We start from the raw sequence: 18098 nt of genomic DNA, 5'->3' as shown, positions 1-18098 counted from the left end.
TTCTTAAAAGGTACTACTAGTCTTGGTAATCATTTAAATAAGAAAATGAAAACTGCTTTCATTACAGAAAAATATCTTTAATGTAGAAAAGATGAGCATTTAATAGCTATAATGAAATAAACTGTTCCTATACACAGTAAACTTAATTGCTAATCATTCCCCAGGTTCTTAGAATCTGAGGACAGTAGGTTATACAAAGTAACCACTCCAAGAAAACATACCCAAAAACCCAGTGGGCAGCAATTCTTAGATTAGGAAGACAAAATAGAGTGACTCAGAAGTAGTAGAGAATACTGAACGTTTTCTTGGAAAATTCAAAATTGCTCAGTTTCCTGAAAGTTTTCCCATCTTAGTTTAGTATCTCTTAGCTACTTCTCTTTGCCACCCAAACCTGCCTTCTGACCATCAGCATACTAGGATGACCATCCACCTTTCAAACGTAATGTTTTCCTAACACTGTCATATCTTTGTCTGCCTAAGAGGATGGCAACTAATGGCTTTCAGTGAAGTCGCCATGATTTAGGAAGTTTAAAACCACAAATGTCTCATGTGGTAAAACTTCTAATTACTATCATTGCACATTCACCAGTTCATTTAAAAGTCTGGTTTAAAAATACATTAAATAGAGTTCAACTTAACATTCAAGAGAGGAAAAGGCACTTAATACTGCAATTTCCAGAACATAATTTGTCTGTCTTCCCCTCCCGTGATGATACTGCTACACTGTTCATTCATCCATATACATGTCACAGCACCTAAGAGAAAGAGACCTTGTGGTTAGGTGGTAAGTTGACCCAGGGGCCCCCCAAAATGTTCTCTCAAGTACTATGTTGTCTTCTCTCATCCTGTAATTGGTACGTAAATTAAAAATAACTGCTTGGTATAGGGAGCTTGTGAGCAATAAAACCACTTAAACATAAAGCTAAAATAACGGATGCAAACAGACTCCTACTGCAGTGGTTAGGACACGGATGAAAGGAGAAGGCAGAAGCTGGTGGAAGTTGGCTAATTCCATTTCTGCAGGAAGGAGTCAAATAAATGTTGCTTAAAGCCAGTAAGTTGAGGATGACCTAAACAGATGACTTTATAATGTTAGGAAATAACCACATAACTTAGTGACAGAGGCAAGGGACTGAACAGGGGAGGGGGGGCAGTTACTGGTCACAGTGAAAAGTAAATAGATACATATAACTGTAGTTATTAGAATTAAAAACCATAAAATCTTCCAAATGATCAGGAGGCAACCATGCAAATGTAAGCAAATGCAGTGAATCTCTACAAGATACTACGTGGGAAAAAAACCAAACGGGCAGAATAGTTCATATGCCTATAACTTACCCTCTCAATAAGAGGGCACAACTCCAGGACACACATCGTTCAGGGAGAACAGCGGGGTTGGGGTGGGGTTAGTAGTGGAGGGAAAATCGTTCTCATTGTAATTTTTGTGTTGTTTGGGGTTTCATTAAAACTCCGTGCCTGTATTTTTAAAACAACGATTCCAGCTTTTACTGTGGTTTTTAATTCTCCACGTGGAAGTTAATATAAAAACTTCCTTTTTGGAATCTAACATCTTGTCAACAGAAATCTCAGTCCCAAAGGACTCCACCTGGCCAACCAAGGTGCTGGAGGGGAACACTGACAGTGTGGAGGGAAATTGTGTGTTTTCTGCCTGGGAAGAGTATGCTTCCTGATGGGAAAAGCAGTTTGAGTTTAGCGTTTTAGGAAGAAGGGTGAAGGCCGCTGTATAAGCCCTTACCCGCATGGCCCTGTATTCTCTCACTGATTTTTCCTCCGAGCAGGTCCCAAACAAGCAGTTCACCAGACTGACTTCCAGATAAAACAGAATTTCCATCCCAGATAAAGCATCTGCAAGCATGATTTAGAAATGATTATCTGATCAGTCCTCATGAAGGAGGGGCTCTATTACCCTGCCAAAGCAAGCCCACATGACAGGATCATGAACTTGTTTGTACATGTCTTCCCCTACTAGTAACTCAGGAAATGTACCTCTGGGTCTCGTCCGAAGTCAGAGAAGAGATGAGCATTCCTGTCTGCACATCTATGACGTTTAGACAGCCATCTTTTCCTGTGCTGAGGACATGGCGACTGTCTGTAACACGAGGTAAAACGGCTTCAGAAGTATGTTGAAGATTCTGACATTTTATCTCTGACATAACGTTCACTTTTGGACTCCTTGAGCTACTTGTACTTAACCAATGACTACTCTCTTCTTGAAATGCTCCTAAGACACTGGGCTGATGACCCTTTGGTGTGAGTTCATTTGCATAAATTTAATTTGTCTGGGGAGCTGATGAAATAAGAACAATGTCCACTACAGGTTTTCTGTGGGTGCAAATGGCATGAGTAGATGTTACTGTGCCTGAAACAGCATCAGATACAGGTGACACTTTTATTGGCAGACTGCTTTCCTTTTTACATTCTTCTCTATTTTAAAGTAATCATTCTGACTCCCCCAGTTACCATCCGTAGTAAAAAGGATCATACTACCTGGGCTAAAAGCAGTATCACATACAGTCCCTGAATGGCACGGGATCTGATGCAATATGGTGGCTGTAGTGAGGTCCCAAATATTCACTGTGCCTTCTTTGGTGCCTGAAACCAACAATGTGCTTGCAGCATTTAGACTAATTGTATCTACCTAAGGAAGAAAACACAAAGTATTCCATTTAGAATCACAGTCATTAGTGGTTTTCCTAGGCTGACTCCGCTATGGGGACACAATAAATGTTCAACTCCACTGTACGGTGTACTGATGTGACTACTGCAGATGTGTTTCAACATTATTTAAAAACGAAATTCTTCATATGCTAGTGAATAAAAGGAAATATTGGTAGGGTAACTGCAATGCTGGATTTTAATATTTTTTAATTTTTAGAGCATGTGCAAGAGTGCATGGGGGGAGTGGCAGAGGGAGAGAATTTTCAGGTAAACTCCCCACTGACTGTGGAGCTGGGCACGGGGCTTGAGCCCACAAACTAGGAGATCATGACCTGAGCCAGGACCTGAATCAGGAGTCAGATGCTTCACTGACACAGCCACCCAGGCGCCCCATTTGCTGTTTTAACATAGTCTAAAATTGACAAGTTTCGGGATGATGCCTCCATGAGTTATAAACTGTACCATGATGCCAGGCAGTCTGAAGCACAGCAGACCCATGCTTATGTGAGGGATTTGGGAAAAGCAGGGGATCTCACGGTTGTATTTGCATGTCCACCTGGAGCTACAGACTACATAAATATCTCTCAACCTCAGCTCATCTGCCGACCATGCAAGTCAGGCATCAATTTGTACCTCAGAGAAAAGGCAGTACTGTCAGCTCGAGCGGGAGATGCAGCAGGGGTCCCGACCCAGTGCAGCCGGCACGAGTGTGGTCTCCTGGCTCATGTGTCCCTGTGTGTGCCCTCCAAGACTGTCAGAGGCCATCATGCTGGACAGAAGGCCCTGTCTACTGTCTGTGTCAGAAAACACGAAAATCTATACCCCAGATAGTTTGAGGGTATCCAAATATTCAGTGTCATGCTCAGAAATTAGCATTTTGGAAATCGGATGGGACGGTAGTTAATTCTCAGGGAAATGGCAAATTGGAGGGGAAAAAAAAAGCAGACTTGGGAACCCAAAGAGTCAAGTCAAAAGAACGGAGAGCCCATGCTCTCCTCCAGTAAGCAAAATAAAATGAAAATGAAAATGAAAAAACAAAAACAAAACATGGGTAAAACCAACTGCCGCCACCCACCCTCCCCGGGACTCAGGCCCAGCTTTTGAGAAGTGCTGTGGCTGGTACTCACGCTGACGTCGTGCTCCAGCTCGGCCAGCATGTCAAACTGCTGTCTCCTGGTGCATGTCATTTCTGCAGGAACACCAGACCACACCTAAGGTGGAATATATTGCAGAAGGTATATGCAAACATTTAGAACGAAAGCATGTCTAACACATTCAAGAAAAGCACTCTTGACCAACCAATTGCCAGTTAACGTACTTGTCAACAAAATAAGGCTGTGAAATGCTTCCAGTTCCTTTCCTGCAGTGCTTGTGTTTTTATTCCCATTACAGCACTCACTGAGTGTCCACTGCACCTGTGTGTCTGTTTCTGCCCTCTGTACTTGCTGTTGTATTCTGTGGTTTTTGTGCAAACTGAGGAAACATGAGTGTAAAAGTGTTGTAGTGTCTACTGAGGGTTTGAGAAGACCCAAAAAGGCAAGTCACCAAAAAACTTACTAAAATAAAAAAAAAAATTAAAAAATTTTAAAAAACTTAATAAAATTTGGTGTAGGCAAGAAAATTGATAGGAATGGGGGAAATCCTAAAAAACTCTTGAAGAAATTCTAACAGTTTTAGGTTTTTTATTTCATTTTATATAAATGCAAATTGGAAGCTGAGGATGATGAGTACTGGTGTGGTCTTTGCAAGACAGTTGTGTAAGGTCCCAAAGAAGAGGGCAAGGATGGCCCCATATCAACAGAATAATGAATGAATGTGCATTTATATGTTTTGACTTGAAATAAAATGCATTCCCTTTTCAGGAGTCCTCACTTAAACTTGACATTTTCTGATTGACAGATTAATTGCTAGTTCCGACTGTGAGATAAGAGCGGCTGTTACTGTATACAGTTGGCCCTTGAACAATATGGGTGGGGGGGGAAGAGCTCCTACCCCTACTCCATGCAGTTGAAAATGTACATGTAACTTTGACTCCCCCCAAATGTCACTGGTGACTGGGAGTCTTACAATAACATAAACATTTGACCAATGTATTTTGTGTTACATGTACTGTATACTGTAGTCTTATAGTAAAGTAAGTTAGAGAAAAAAAAGTTAAGAAAATCATAAATTCACAGTATTGTATGTATTTATCAGCAAAACTCCATGTCCAAGCAGACTGTGCAGTTCAAACCTGTGTTGTTCACAAGTCACCTTTATTTCTCTATAACTCTGTTTTGTGAATTCTGCATCATTCCAACCCACAGCACAGTAATCAGGAAAACTTCCTATTGAGAAGTACACATGTTGGGAAAACAGAGGCGATAACATTCAGTATCTTTACAAATCACTGACGCTCTGTGAAAAGGAGTGAAGTGAGGAAGCACACTAACAACAGGTGTATAACGGTTTATAACACTTGCAGTATCCAAACATTTTAAGTTATAAAATCTATACAGACCTTTACGGTAGAGTCCCACGATGCTGAATACAGTCGGTTGTCATGCCAACAGATCTTACTAACGGCATCGTCATGTCCCATTAACGTGTCCTGGCGTCTTGCAAATGCTATAGAGTAAAAATAGCTAACAGAAAAGAAAAGGAGAGTGTTAAAAAGCTTTCCAGCTTAATTTGGAGACTCTTAAACACATATTCAAGGAGTATTACGTCGTTTAATTCTACACTAAGACTCACTAGAATTACAAAATACTATTCTAATGTTATTACACCAAAATACTCAATATCTGACTTTGAAACTAGAAATGTCCAGGTCTGGCTCATTTGTGTTTTCACCTCAGGTTAAAACAGAAAAACAGAGTCCAGTGGGAGAAATTACTAGATTCATACAATCACAGTCAAAGCCACCAGTACTAGCCGTATCTAATATCTGCTCCTTTTCTAAACAAATGCAGTGTCCCACCAATGGAAGACTTATCCTTTCCTGCCTTCTGTCCACAAAGACAGCTATTCCATGTGTGGAATGACACCAGGAGCATACTCAGATACATACACATTATTATCCCACGAAGAACTAATGACAGTGGCATCTCCTGGCAAAAGTAAACAAGATGATAAAGCCTGAAATACAAATGGTTTGACATTAATTATATACAATAATTAGTAAATCCCTAACATGTTAAAACTATCTGTAAGCTCCCCTCAAAATTAATGCTTAAATACTGTTTATTCTGGTTTTCCTCGTTATTTGGGAAGTGTTTTTTTTGCAACTGGCTAATTCTAGATGCTAGGTTCCTTCCCAAGTGTAAACAAGTAAGTGTGTCCAGGGTACGTGGATCTAGCCTGTGGGCGTTCAGGGGCTCTGGAGGGCCCCCAGAACCCTGGGCTGGACGAATTCCTCACGCGGGTAAATCGTGAGGGGAGGGTAGGCTGCATGTTATTCTCAAGGAGCCTCTCCGGATTACAGGCTTCCACAGGTAGGGAGAACTTCCAAAATTCTTTAGGGACTTTCAAAACCATTTGGATGTTTTACATTAACAATAAAATGTGTTTTTTCAGAAGAATTGGTTTTCTAGAATTCAGGGTCCTATTCACTCAGAAATGCATACATTATTTAAAAAACACAGACATGTTTAGTTTGACAGTTCCAGAAAAGGAAAAGAATTATTAAGGGGAATTCTACTGGTTGGCACTTCTAGTTTTCTAGGCTACAAGCAAACTCACTGTATTCTGAAAAAGAAGCACCCTGAAAAATTTTTAAATTGAATTTAGAAGTAATGTCACTGAGGTACCTTATAGACATCACACAGGAAAAACCCAACTGCTTGGGGAGAAACGAAATGCCATCACATGTGTATAAAACAAAGTGCTACATGAATGTCCATCATATCACTGGTTTAAAATTGAACTCACCATATTTGAAAACGATATACTTCTTTGTAGCATTTTGGATTCCTTGGAGAACATCTTCAGGGTGGAATCTGGTTTAATGATGAGAAGGCAGACATATGAGAAAGATTTCCTGACCCTTACAGAAGATAAACAACAGTGGAGACAGCAGGAGCGGGGCAGGGGGTGAGGCCAGAGGATCTGGGGCCCCATCTGGTGACCTGTCACCTCATGACAAGGAAACCAACGCATACCCAGTCCAGGCCCAGCACACTGCTCACATTTCAGCATGACCAAACCCGGAACAGGCCTAGTCACTGACAGAAGCTCAAAGTGAAAGAGAAGGAGCGCCTGGGTGGCTCAGTCAATTAAGCATCTACCTTTGGCTCAGGTCATGATCTCAGGGTCCTGGGATTGAGTCCCACTTTGGGCTCCCTGCACAGTGGGGAGCCTGCTTCTCTGTCTCCCCCTCTTCCTCCCCCAGCTCGTGCTCTCTCTCGCAAATAAATAAAGAAAATCTTAAAAAAGTTAAAGGGGAGTAAAATAGCAATTTTAAAGACAACAAAAATCACGGATATATATATTAAAAAAAATTTTTTTCTTTTTTTAACCAATTGCCCAGTTATGGTATGCTACCCCTGAACTGAGTTAGCATTTATGAAGCAACCACTGACTTCCTAAAGAATAATCAAGCAGGGATTAAAATGTCCTTGCCTAACAGAAGCCTGAAAAAGTGTACAAAGGCAATCTCTTGGGAACCAAGACTTGCAAAAATGACAATGAACTCTGAACATCCCATATTTGAAGCAAGAAACACATTTCCTAATTTGTAAACTCAAAACATGACAAAGAAAAGGTCAAAATGAGCTTGAAATAATTTCTTCGGTATAGTAAAATTTAACATTTCGACCTCATTTTTGCAATACCAACACACACAGGTCTTGAGACTTCATCAAGCTGAAACACTCTCTAGCATTCAGCTTGGAAACAAAATCCAGCGAGTGAACACAGCATTACCTGAACTTTATCCTCTGGGTGGGGTGACACTCAACTCTGAGCCTCTTCCTGACCATGCTGCTAACTCTGAAGAATGCCTTTTCTAGCAGGCATGTCTGAGTCATCACCACAAAGTCTACTGCAGCTTATGAATTTGGGGGATCCTACAGGAAGCCGTAAGTCAGCCCAGGATGTGAGGATGCTGTTCTCAAAACAGATGACTCTGTGCCCATGCTAAAGGGGAGCCTGCCGGAGCCTGGCTCACAGCTGATGAGCCCCCCGAGTGCCCACACAGCCAAATATAGACCACGTGTGTATGAGCAAGGAAGGTCCCTTGGGGGTGACTATCAGGATATGCATAGATTGGTACTGTATGTTATTAACAGAAGAAACAAAGAGAAAAAAACAAAGGCTTCTCACTTAAAACAAAACAAAACAAAACAAAAAAACCCTCTTTCCCCTTCACTTGGTAAATTTACAAAGAAGGGATATCATGCTTAATGAGCATCCAGGGTTTCAAGCCTCGACGCTCCCCAATGTCCCCACTCATGGTTGATAAGGTCATACAAGTACAGGAGGCTGAGGGACTTAAACCCTGGCAGACAAATCCAGCTACGAACACAGGCTCTGCTTGCTGATAAAGCTTTAGTGAGAAAATGCTTTCACGATACAGCATTTGGTCTCGTGTGATGGTGCTGGCACACACGGGGGGACAGGATCCCGGGAGAAGGCGGAGCGCTTCCCTCTGTCAGGGCACCTGCTGACCCCAATGGGGCCCGGCGTGCGTCCTGCATGTCACTTCCTTTGGCCGACAGCAGAACCGTTATCTGTGCTTTGTGCAAAATCCTGTTGTATGCATCCTGAGGTTGTCCCAGAGAGAGCGAGGAAGGACGTGCTACAGATAATGAACCATCTTGAGCAACTCTGAGAGCGGTAAGCCTGACTTCTCCGGGAGGGTTTGGTTGGACGGCACCATTTCCAGACTTAATCGATGAAACACATAATTTTCTCCAATAAGGCTAAAGGAAAAGTCCCCTCCAAAACAGCCGGCTACTGTCAGAGTGAACTGTCTTAAAACCCAAGCAGGATGACTAAGAATGTGATAAAGTGGAACATTAACAATGTGTGCCTTGTATTTCCAGTGAAATTCCATAACAAATGCCCTGAAATGCATAGCCCGTGACACAAATGAAACACCTAACAGCAAAGGTGCACTTGTCCATGCTCCCATGCACAGTGCCCTGGGACGCCCCGGCTACACTCTGCAGCCGCCCGGCTGTTCTGGGGCCTCCCACCTAGCAAGGAGCTGGGAGTGAGCTCTTTGTGCCCACCCTGTCCCTGAAATTTCTGGAAATCTTGCCAGCAATGCAATCTCATGATTGTTTCTGGCAAACTGCAGTGACATTTTCTGCAAAATGCCACAAACTGCTCAAAAGTCACTTGCTGTGGAGACAGCACACCCAAGTGCAATCCTTGACTCAGTACCAAGAAACCTGCATTCTTCGTGGTTCCAGGTAAACCACTGTTCAGGCAGGAAAACTCACCTTGTGAGGTTGTAAACACGGAAGACCCGTTACAAGAGACCGCTATTCCGGTAACTGCCCTGTTTAAAGACAGAGGTTTATAAGTTACCCACATCCTTGAGCTGGGACACGCGTCTCTTTCAAGTCCTGGATTTCATTTTCGCAAGTGTCTGTATTTATTTTTGTCACAGCCTGTCTGCTGGATCTGTCCTGCACACATAACACCTGCCACGACCAAATCATCAGTTGGGAGCTTCAAATTTTGTTTCTGGTGAGACCTGCGGCCGGAAACCATCCCCTCTCGGCTTCCCTAGCTGCCACAGTCAAAGTCGAACATCTTCCCGATGCCGTGAATTGGCTTCTCCTCAATTCCACCTTATCTGACTGCCCCCCAAATTGCTGAAACTCTCCTTTACAAGCACTTCACTTGCTTTGCTGCTGAATCGAGTTTACCGAGCCTCGGTTCAGTGAGGACACTCTGTCTGGTGCTGCCACTTCCTTTCACGGGTTCCTTCCTGTCTACCCTGCGGGAGGACAGGGCCTCTTTCTGTGGGTCACTTAGAGATTCTGAGAAAAGGAAAGCCACTGTTAGAACGGATGAGGTGGAACTATGTATTTCTTGGCAGGAGGGTGTGCTCTGGTCCCTAGCCTTGGATCTGAAGTGCACTGGGACGTTCAGACCCACCCATGACCCATGGTGTCTGTGGTATCAATATGTCAGGATATCTGTGCCATCGAGCAGACCCCCAGGCCCGACTCTGAGCCTGGGTTTTCTCATCCATAACAGGATGGCTCAGGGGAGCTCAGTGCTTCTCAAACCTTCCTACCAAAATGTGCGAATACCCTTAATGGCAGAAGTCTAAACACTCATAACCCCTCTGGGCCTGACAGCAAGCTCTTTTTTTGAAAGTATGGGTATTATTTTTAAAACTCCTATGAACTTCGCCCTTTGATCTCTCGCCCTCTCCACATACTTGTTGTAAATTTTTAAAAGGACACACCTTCCCCTACAATATCTGTGAGTTCAACACTTGGAGAAGATCTACCATGTTTCTCCCATCAAAGACTTGAGGGGCGGTGTACCCTGTGTACCCCAGTTTGAGAGGCACAGAACTACCTGCTGGCTGCAGACCCCCTCCTGGGCTCCAGAAGGACCAGCAGGAGACATGAGAGCATGGAAGACTGACATAAATCCATTCTGTGTCAAATTTCCCCTTGCCACGTTGACTACACTTGGCTGATCACCACAGACATTCTTGGGGGGCGAAAAACCCATCAAGACAACACGGAAAGAGAGTTCCCACCCTCTTAACTCCACTTAAAACAGTGTCACTCCAGGTCAAGACCCCGGTTTGGCAAGGACGGCAGAGGCGTTCTCTTACTCTTTGTGGATTTTATATTGCTCCTGTAACTGCAGTTTGGTGATGTTATTCCAGGCCAGGCTTTTACTTTCTTCGGTCAGGTCTTCAAAAGACTCTTCACCTGGAGAGACTACATTGAATTGCTGCCCAGTGAGTCAGCTGAATTATTAACAAGCACCGGAGACAACAAGCATCAGGGCCACAATATTTTCTATTATAACCAAATGACCAAGGAAACACAGTGCCCCACTGAAACATAACTACCCTGAAATGTGCTAGGGAGCTCCACGTTTGTTAAGGGAAAATGACAGAATGTATAATCTAAATAACATAAAAATCCTTGGGAGACAGACTGAAAAGTATCTTTGAAGACTGAAGTCTTTTTATACTCTTACCAGTGTTCTCGAAGTTTTCACTCAGCCCCCGCCTTAGGAACTTCAGGAAACACAAGACCGAGTAACTACTTCCTTGTCAGTAATCATTGCAAGAGCCTGACTGTTCCCTAGAAATGCTGCGGTTTCCTTTTAGTTTCGAGGGGGAGAAAGCAGACTTGCATTCCAAGCTACAAGTGCCCTGGTCAGCATGAGAGAAGCAGTCCCTCCTGCCATCTGAAGGGCCGGGCAATTGCTCCCTAGGGTGATCACAAGACACTGGTGTGAGCCTGGTGACTAAGCGGGGCACGGGTTTAAGAGGCATCACAAGATAATCTCATGGTCTTTATGACTGAACCCCATGGGCCATTATCTCTTAGAGAAGAAAGGCCGGCTACCTGGGGTCCCAGGCCCCTGTGAGCTGTTCCTCCGGCCTGAGAGTACACTCCACTCTCAGCACCTGTGAGGTCCCTGGGTGCCTGGAACAGACAGGAGTGTAGATGATAAGAAATCAAGGGACTTTGCTCCCAGGGTTCCACATAGTGTCAGATTCCTCCTGGGAGCCTGTGGGCCTGAGGCCATCCTATATGAAATGTGAAACACAGGTAACTGGCTGAAGGGGAGTACTCTTTCCTCCTTCTCCAAATACCAGATGTCACAATGGGGTCAAGTTCATTGTAGAACCTAGCGCATGCCAGGCACACAACACACTCTGTGTTTGTTCATCAAATGACTAAGAAAATGAATCAAGTGCAGAATACCAAGCACCCTGAATTCGAGATCTGTGTGTGGGGAAGGAGGAGGAGGAGAGGGATGGCGAAGTGGTTTCTGGGAGAGAGCGGGCCAGGGTGACCGCGGGAGAGAGCGGGGAGAGGGCGGGGTGACCGCGGGAGCGGCACGGCCCGGAAGGCCAGTGTGAAAGTGAAGGGCTAAGCATCAAACGCTGGCTGAAAAAACATAGAAAAGGTGAAGGAGAGAAACAAGAGCAACTACAAAACGCTACCATGTCTCGTGGGATGCGAGTAATACCACCGGGAAAGAAAAGTGACCCGATTATCTTTAAAATCAGCAGTTAAAACACAGACAAAAAACAACAACAACAGGCTTGTCTGAGCTGTTTTTCAGGAGAATGGAGGACGGCCATCAGGTGTCCCAGCACAACCCCCCTGGGCCACAGGGCTGCTCACGGCTCTCCTGTTCTTCAGAAACAAAAAGCTGCGGGTGCTCCCGTTTATTCTCCGTCCCCACTCACCTGGAGAATCCGCCATGGGATCATCAGGACTGCAGGCCTGGGTGACAGTTTTCAGCTTTGGGGTGATTCGTCGAGGATGTGGGGTCACAAAGAGCTGTTTTGGCGTCTGGCCAAACTCCAGGATTTGGGTCAGCATGGCCACTTTCTCGTCAGGGTCCTCGATGCTTTGGGACAGAACACAAGTAATGCAGGGAACCATGAGGTTCGAGTCCCCCCAGAGCACGAATGTCAAACAATGTGGCTCAACAGGAGAGAGATTTAATCCTCAAACAGGAATAGCAACTCTGTGCCAGGACAGTCCAAGCCTCATCACAGATCTTTACAGAGTTTTCTGAGGCTCGGTGACTTACCTAACGGGGAAAGCAAGATATAATTCACTGTAAAATTTCCACACCTTCATATGATCAAAGAGCTGCATTCATCATTTAGACAAAGAGGTTTTTCGTAACTCAAGTAGAAACTCCTTCTAGATGTATAGGTACCTGTTCAAGTCTACGCCTCCTTCATAGGTCAGGGGATGAAATACTGAAAAAAAGATGAAAAACTCTCTTGAAAGGGGTAGTACTGTTTGGTTATAATAGACATTCCACACAGACTCTTATATAAAACTCAAGAAATTTGAACACATGGTTTTAAAGAAACTCATGGTCACTTTGCAAGAAAAGACTAATAAAAACCAACGGCAATAAATATCAACCGAGTTATCTTTTGCTGAGCAGAAATCCAGCTGGCAGGTGAGACAGCCTCTTATCTCCAGGTGTTTGCTGGTGAGCACCTCTGCCCCCAGGGGAAGCGCCAGTCACCCCGCACTGCCCTGCACCTGTCCACCCTGACCTGCTGGCTCCTCTTCAGGAGCTGACACCACTGGCAGCCTGGCGGCAGGTAAGAAGGAGGCTGAGGAGGGTGTGCTGCTGCTGGTTTCTTTCTGCTCCATTAATAGGAAGCCCTGGGGCCCTTTAGAGGAAGGAGGGGTGGGCGGCACTCTTCTACCTTATTCTGATTGAGTTTGAATTGAAATCCATGAGTGGGGTGGAGAGCACATGTTAACATTGGAAGACTTTAGATCTGGGGATTGGGGCAAAGTTGGGGTTCTTTAGGCAGAAATCCTTCCTCCTCTGTTACTCAGTACCTGACCCAGGGCCATGGAGCAGGGGGCCGCCCTCTGCTGCCAGAAGATGCTCCTGCCAAGCATGCGCTTGGGCTGCTCTGGCTGCATTTTTTTTCTCTCTTCATCAAACGCTATAGGACATTTCTGAGACGCTCACTTACCATTGTGGGCCTCAACGGCATCACTCCCTTTCTGCTTGTAGCCGAATACTAGATCGATCCACTCGTGGAGGTGCTCTGACACGTAACTGCTTTCCAGCGCGTCCTTGCTCTTCTGGAGGAAGTCCTCGGGACCTGTTAGATGAGACTCCGTCAGAACGCCACTGTCTTCCTTTACTCTCCCATCTCTTTTGTCTATCCACATGCAGATGCAGCTTCTGGGAGAGGCAAGAGGCACATATTTCTTAATGAGGCTTTTTGGGCCCCATCACATAAAATATATATCCTGGCAGGGGGGAAGGGAGTGGTGAAGATCACTCTCACATTTAGATCTTTCAAATGCGTATCGATGTTTTTACGTCAGACTCGCACACTAGTTCTGATTTGGAACAGAACTGATGGCGCCTCATCTACATAGAGAATTCTACTGCTATTTTAAAAAGCAGTTAAAGGCTAAATCATAATACTGAAGGCCCCCTCCCCCAGGTGAAGAAGTGCTGAAACTCGGTACTTCCAAGGTGGTACTCACTCCGTGCCCAGGGTGGGAGTTCCACATCATCGACCGTCTGCCCTCCTTGTCTCTTCCCCAGATCCAACTTCAGACTGTTGACTAAAAAGCTGACATCATCACCATAGAATTCTGGAATCAACTGAAAGGTTTTTTTGGGGGGGTGGGTGGGAAAGAATAGCAACGAACATTTTATAAAGCAGTTAGAAACAACAAGCCCAGTGAATTGTTAGCTTTATTAACTGCCTACCTCTTTAAAATCTGTTGCACCATCCAAACAGTTTTTCCAAGTTTCTGCAATACTAGATACAAAGAAAAAAAAAATCAACTGAAGTCTTGGGTCTGGAAATAGCAACCAAAGTGCTCTCTATGCACCTAGGTGTTGTCCTACACTTCACCTGTGTTAACTCATTTCTCTCATTAACTCATAATTCTCAACATCTGTATGAGGATTCCCCTTTGGCAGAAGACAAGCCCTCTCTGAGCTCATGCAGGGAGTGACATGGCGTGAGGACAAGGACCCTGTCTCTGTGCCCACACCATGACCCTCCAGCCACACACTGCCTCATTGAAGGGACAACACAGGCTACTGCTTAAACACGGCAAACATAGCATGCTGTTTTAACAGATCACTTTAGAAAGTGATTAACTTGCACACAGCTTAGAAAAAAACTGAAGAGACACAGACTAAAAGATTAACAATGAATATTATCTCAGCGTGGTGGGAGGCCAAGTTAATTTTCTTCTTATTTTCTGACTTTTTTTTTTTTTTTGCAAGGAATACTACTTTTATAATTTAAAAAAAGTCATTTAAACACTCACAGGAAATTGTATTCAATTCACAGCAGAATTATTTGGAATATGGAGGTGTTGGAAAGAGTCTAAATGTCCAACAATAGAGAAATAGTTAAAATACTTATGTTACAGCATACATTAGGATGTGATACAATAATTTAAAAGTCACTGTTATATGGGGAAAACTTCAACATCTAATATGACAGGGCTACACTAGGCAGGACAAAAGCTGTAACTGAAAGATGTTCTTACACACACACACACACACACACACACACACACACACGACTAGAAAGAGCCTAAAAGGAACAGATGTACCAGTCAGTGATTTCTTGACATTTTTGAATCCGCTTTTTTTCAAAGCAAACATAGGGCACGTTTATAATTAGAGAGTTTAAGAACTGGTAGGTGAAGCATGGGGTCAAACCTGTTGAACATTCTGTCCGCGTTATCAAATCTTCCATTCTGCAGACACAGCATGTACTCGGGCGCTAGAGGGGAAATCAGAGTTGGGTGAGATAACAGAATCCCTGGTGAATCAACGAGAAACCCCACTGAACTGGGAGCGCCAATTCAGAATCTTACCTATCCTCACAAGATAAAAAAGCACATAGCCGGGGGAAGAGTAGTGACTGCCATACATGAACTTTGGCTCTGGCATCTCCTGGTAGCGGGTCTGCAACAGACGGGGAAAGACCATGCTAGGTGTCGGCCAGGAAAACAGTAACCGCCTCAAGTAGCCAAACCCCAAATCGTACGGATACATTACATCCCTTAGTTTCTCTCTTTAAGGAGAAAAAGGAGAAGGGGGCAGGAGCTGACCTCAAGGGGGAGGGTAGAGGGCAGAGAGGGGAGTAAGGAAAAAAATAGGATGTAGATCCTCTAGTCACTTGGCATAGACCTCCCCTAATTTTTGGGAGAAATGAGTTTCCCTTACTATAAAAACAAGCCACCATGGCTCAGGGAACTCCTTAGAAGCTAGGCATCCCCAGATCCACGTACCAGGAGTCTCTCCAGCCGTTCCTTGTTTAGGGCCCCTACCGGCCTGCTAAGATCCCGGAAAGTTCCTGGATTTGACAAATCTGTAAAAATAAATATATTTTTAAGAAATGAATTAATTAAAATAAAGCCAACAAACTTAATAACATTACCCCCATGGATACACATGCACAGATTTATTTCCACAAATAATTTTTAAAAATTGAGACAGACCCATTGGAATTAAGTATTTCTGATAGTCACTTACATACTGTAAATGTTAGGGCTTGAGTTTTAAGTCAGCAAGTCACTAAAGAGTAGCATCTCTAATTTGAAAATACCCTGATCATCGTATCAAAGAATGCACGTACTGCATGGAGCACTGGCTGTTATATGCAAATGATAAATCACAGAATACTACATCAAAAACTATGATGTCCTGTATGGTGACAACATAGCAAAATCAAAAAAATTATTAAAAAAAGATGATTGATTTTAAGAAAACTATATTTCCAGGAAAACAACAACAAAAAATAAGCACATTTGAAAAGTCAGTATTCTTCTACCAAGATTTTCTGAAGTTTGAATTATAGTCAATATTATTATTGTGTGATAATAACATAATGTGAGGGCGCCTGGGTGGCTCAGTGGGTTAAGCTGCTGCCTTCGGCTCAGGTCATGATCTCAGGGTCCTGGGATTGAGTCCCACATCGGGCTCTCTGCTCAGCGGGGAGCCTGTTTCCCTCTCTCTCTCTCTCTGCCTACTGTGATCTTTCTCTGTCAAATAAATAAATAAAATCTTAAAAAAAAAAATAACATAATCTGAGAAGTGGAGTCTGAATGTTAACAGAGAAATAAATTCTCAAACTCCCAGAAAGTCTGTTATTTCTTTCAAGTGTAAGGGTTCAACTAGTGAACTGTCAAGAGGAATTTATTGTTCACAATATATAATTTAGAATATTACAAAATCGAATTACAATATAGTCACATATTTGTTGAAATAATGAGAGAAATACATATACCACAAGGTTAAGATGATTCTCATTAATGTAATCATTGATGATTTTTCTTTCCTTCTTTAACTATGTCAGTACTTTTTAAATGTTCTAGAATGAGTGATTATTACTTCTGGTGATTACATTTTTTATTGTGAACTTTAAAATAATACGATAACCCCAAACCACTTTTCAAAGTGAAAAACTTAATTAAATATTTGAAATGTGGTCATTATAGGTATGGTTTAAAAACATACGCATACTTTCTGCGCATGCCTTCCAAGAAGTCTGTGAGTCCTTTTGGGATTAAAAGAAGTTAAGAGCTAGTGGAGAAAACACCTACAAACCGCACATGAGGAGGGGAACACAGACCTGGTACTGCGAGATGGAAACTAGCAACCCTTAGGACAGAGATCCAGATGGGCTGAAATCTGCTGACACCTCACGATCGCAGCACCTGCTTTCCTCTCACACTGGGCCTTGGGGCACTTACCCAGCTCGGTGCTGCAGTAATCGTTGATTATCCACGGGAACACGGGGTACTGCGAGAGGTCATTGCAGCTGCGGTCCGCCAGGTTGTTGAGGTGCAGGAGGTACTGGTAGTTGGAGAGGTGCCCGCGCTGCCACTGCAGCGTGTAGCTCTCGGCCGTGCGCTCTGCGACGTGGTGCTCTGAGGAGGACAGGGCCCGCGGGTCACCACTGAACTTGGCAAACATGGGCTAAGTTGTACTGAGTGTGTAAAACTACATGTTTTGGGGTTTTTTGGAAAAATTTTTAGAAGATTTTATTTACTGATCTGACAGAGAGAGACAGCGAGCATAAGCAGGGGGAGCAGCAGAGGGAGAGGGAGCAGGGAGCCTGTTGTGGGACTTTCCCAGGACCCTGGGATCATGACCTGAGGGGCAGGCAGACGCTTAATGACTGAGCCACCAAGGTGCCCCCAAAACTAGATAAATGTAGACCCATCCGTGCATTTTTGAAAAATACGTTTTAAGAAAATGAAAAGTAGGCTGTGGTTGGTTTTCACCAAGTAGCTGTTGCATTCAGTATGAATATCTCCAAGGACATTCACCAGGAGGGAATGTTATTACATATTTAAATACACGATATAAAACATATATGAGGTGCCTCATTAGCATAGTAGCTAGCACGTCAGTCTCATAAAACATACATGAAGGTATGGGGCAATATGTCCACATCACATGGTAACACATAATATTTACTATATTCTACACAGCCTGCAAGTACACAAAGTGCTTGAGTTTTAACGCCTTTCAGAAACCATGACCATTTGCAAAAGCTTATTTCCTCCGCTTTTTATGAAATCAAAACAAAAACAGGTTTCTTTTAGATCAGGACGAGGTCTACCACACAGATTTGCCAATGCCTATGTATTAGGTAGGCAGGTGAGGAGCAAGGCAAAGAAAAGAACTAGCTGAAGGAGAAGAAGGTCTCTGGCAGGAAAACATGATTTCTCAAAGGAGACCCA

General features: G+C 43.6%; 1 protein-coding gene across 2 annotated transcripts in view; it reads right to left on the bottom strand.

The window, feature by feature from the left end:
- Positions 1-61: 61 nt before the first annotated feature.
- NSMAF (neutral sphingomyelinase activation associated factor) overlaps positions 62-18098 on the bottom strand; it is a 57630-nt gene continuing 39593 nt past the window's right edge. Inside the window, exons 13-31 of one of the 2 annotated variants that reach the window (XM_004768787.3) lie at positions 17103-17279; positions 15639-15718; positions 15222-15312; positions 15064-15127; positions 14092-14143; positions 13863-13983; positions 13337-13468; positions 12550-12592; positions 12068-12231; positions 10466-10574; positions 9105-9163; positions 6589-6656; positions 5729-5796; positions 5180-5303; positions 3807-3890; positions 2509-2659; positions 2008-2110; positions 1757-1866; positions 62-755 (exon numbers count right to left, since the gene is read on the bottom strand). In XM_004768787.3, coding sequence (XP_004768844.1) covers positions 661-755; positions 1757-1866; positions 2008-2110; positions 2509-2659; positions 3807-3890; positions 5180-5303; positions 5729-5796; positions 6589-6656; positions 9105-9163; positions 10466-10574; positions 12068-12231; positions 12550-12592; positions 13337-13468; positions 13863-13983; positions 14092-14143; positions 15064-15127; positions 15222-15312; positions 15639-15718; positions 17103-17279 — 1895 coding nt within the window. In that variant the 3' untranslated portion in view covers positions 62-660. The remainder of the gene's footprint in view (positions 756-1756; positions 1867-2007; positions 2111-2508; positions 2660-3806; positions 3891-5179; positions 5304-5728; positions 5797-6588; positions 6657-9104; positions 9164-10465; positions 10575-12067; positions 12232-12549; positions 12593-13336; positions 13469-13862; positions 13984-14091; positions 14144-15063; positions 15128-15221; positions 15313-15638; positions 15719-17102; positions 17280-18098) is intronic. The other variant, XM_004768788.3, reaches the window with a different exon arrangement.

The sequence above is a fragment of the Mustela putorius genome, unplaced genomic scaffold (assembly GCF_011764305.1).
Source record: "Mustela putorius furo isolate JIRA1106 unplaced genomic scaffold, ASM1176430v1.1 tig00000151_pilon_pilon_pilon, whole genome shotgun sequence".
Lineage (NCBI taxonomy): Eukaryota > Metazoa > Chordata > Mammalia > Carnivora > Mustelidae > Mustela > Mustela putorius.
The sequence above is the reverse complement of the archived record's forward strand: the minus strand, read 5'-3'. Positions and strand labels throughout refer to the sequence as shown.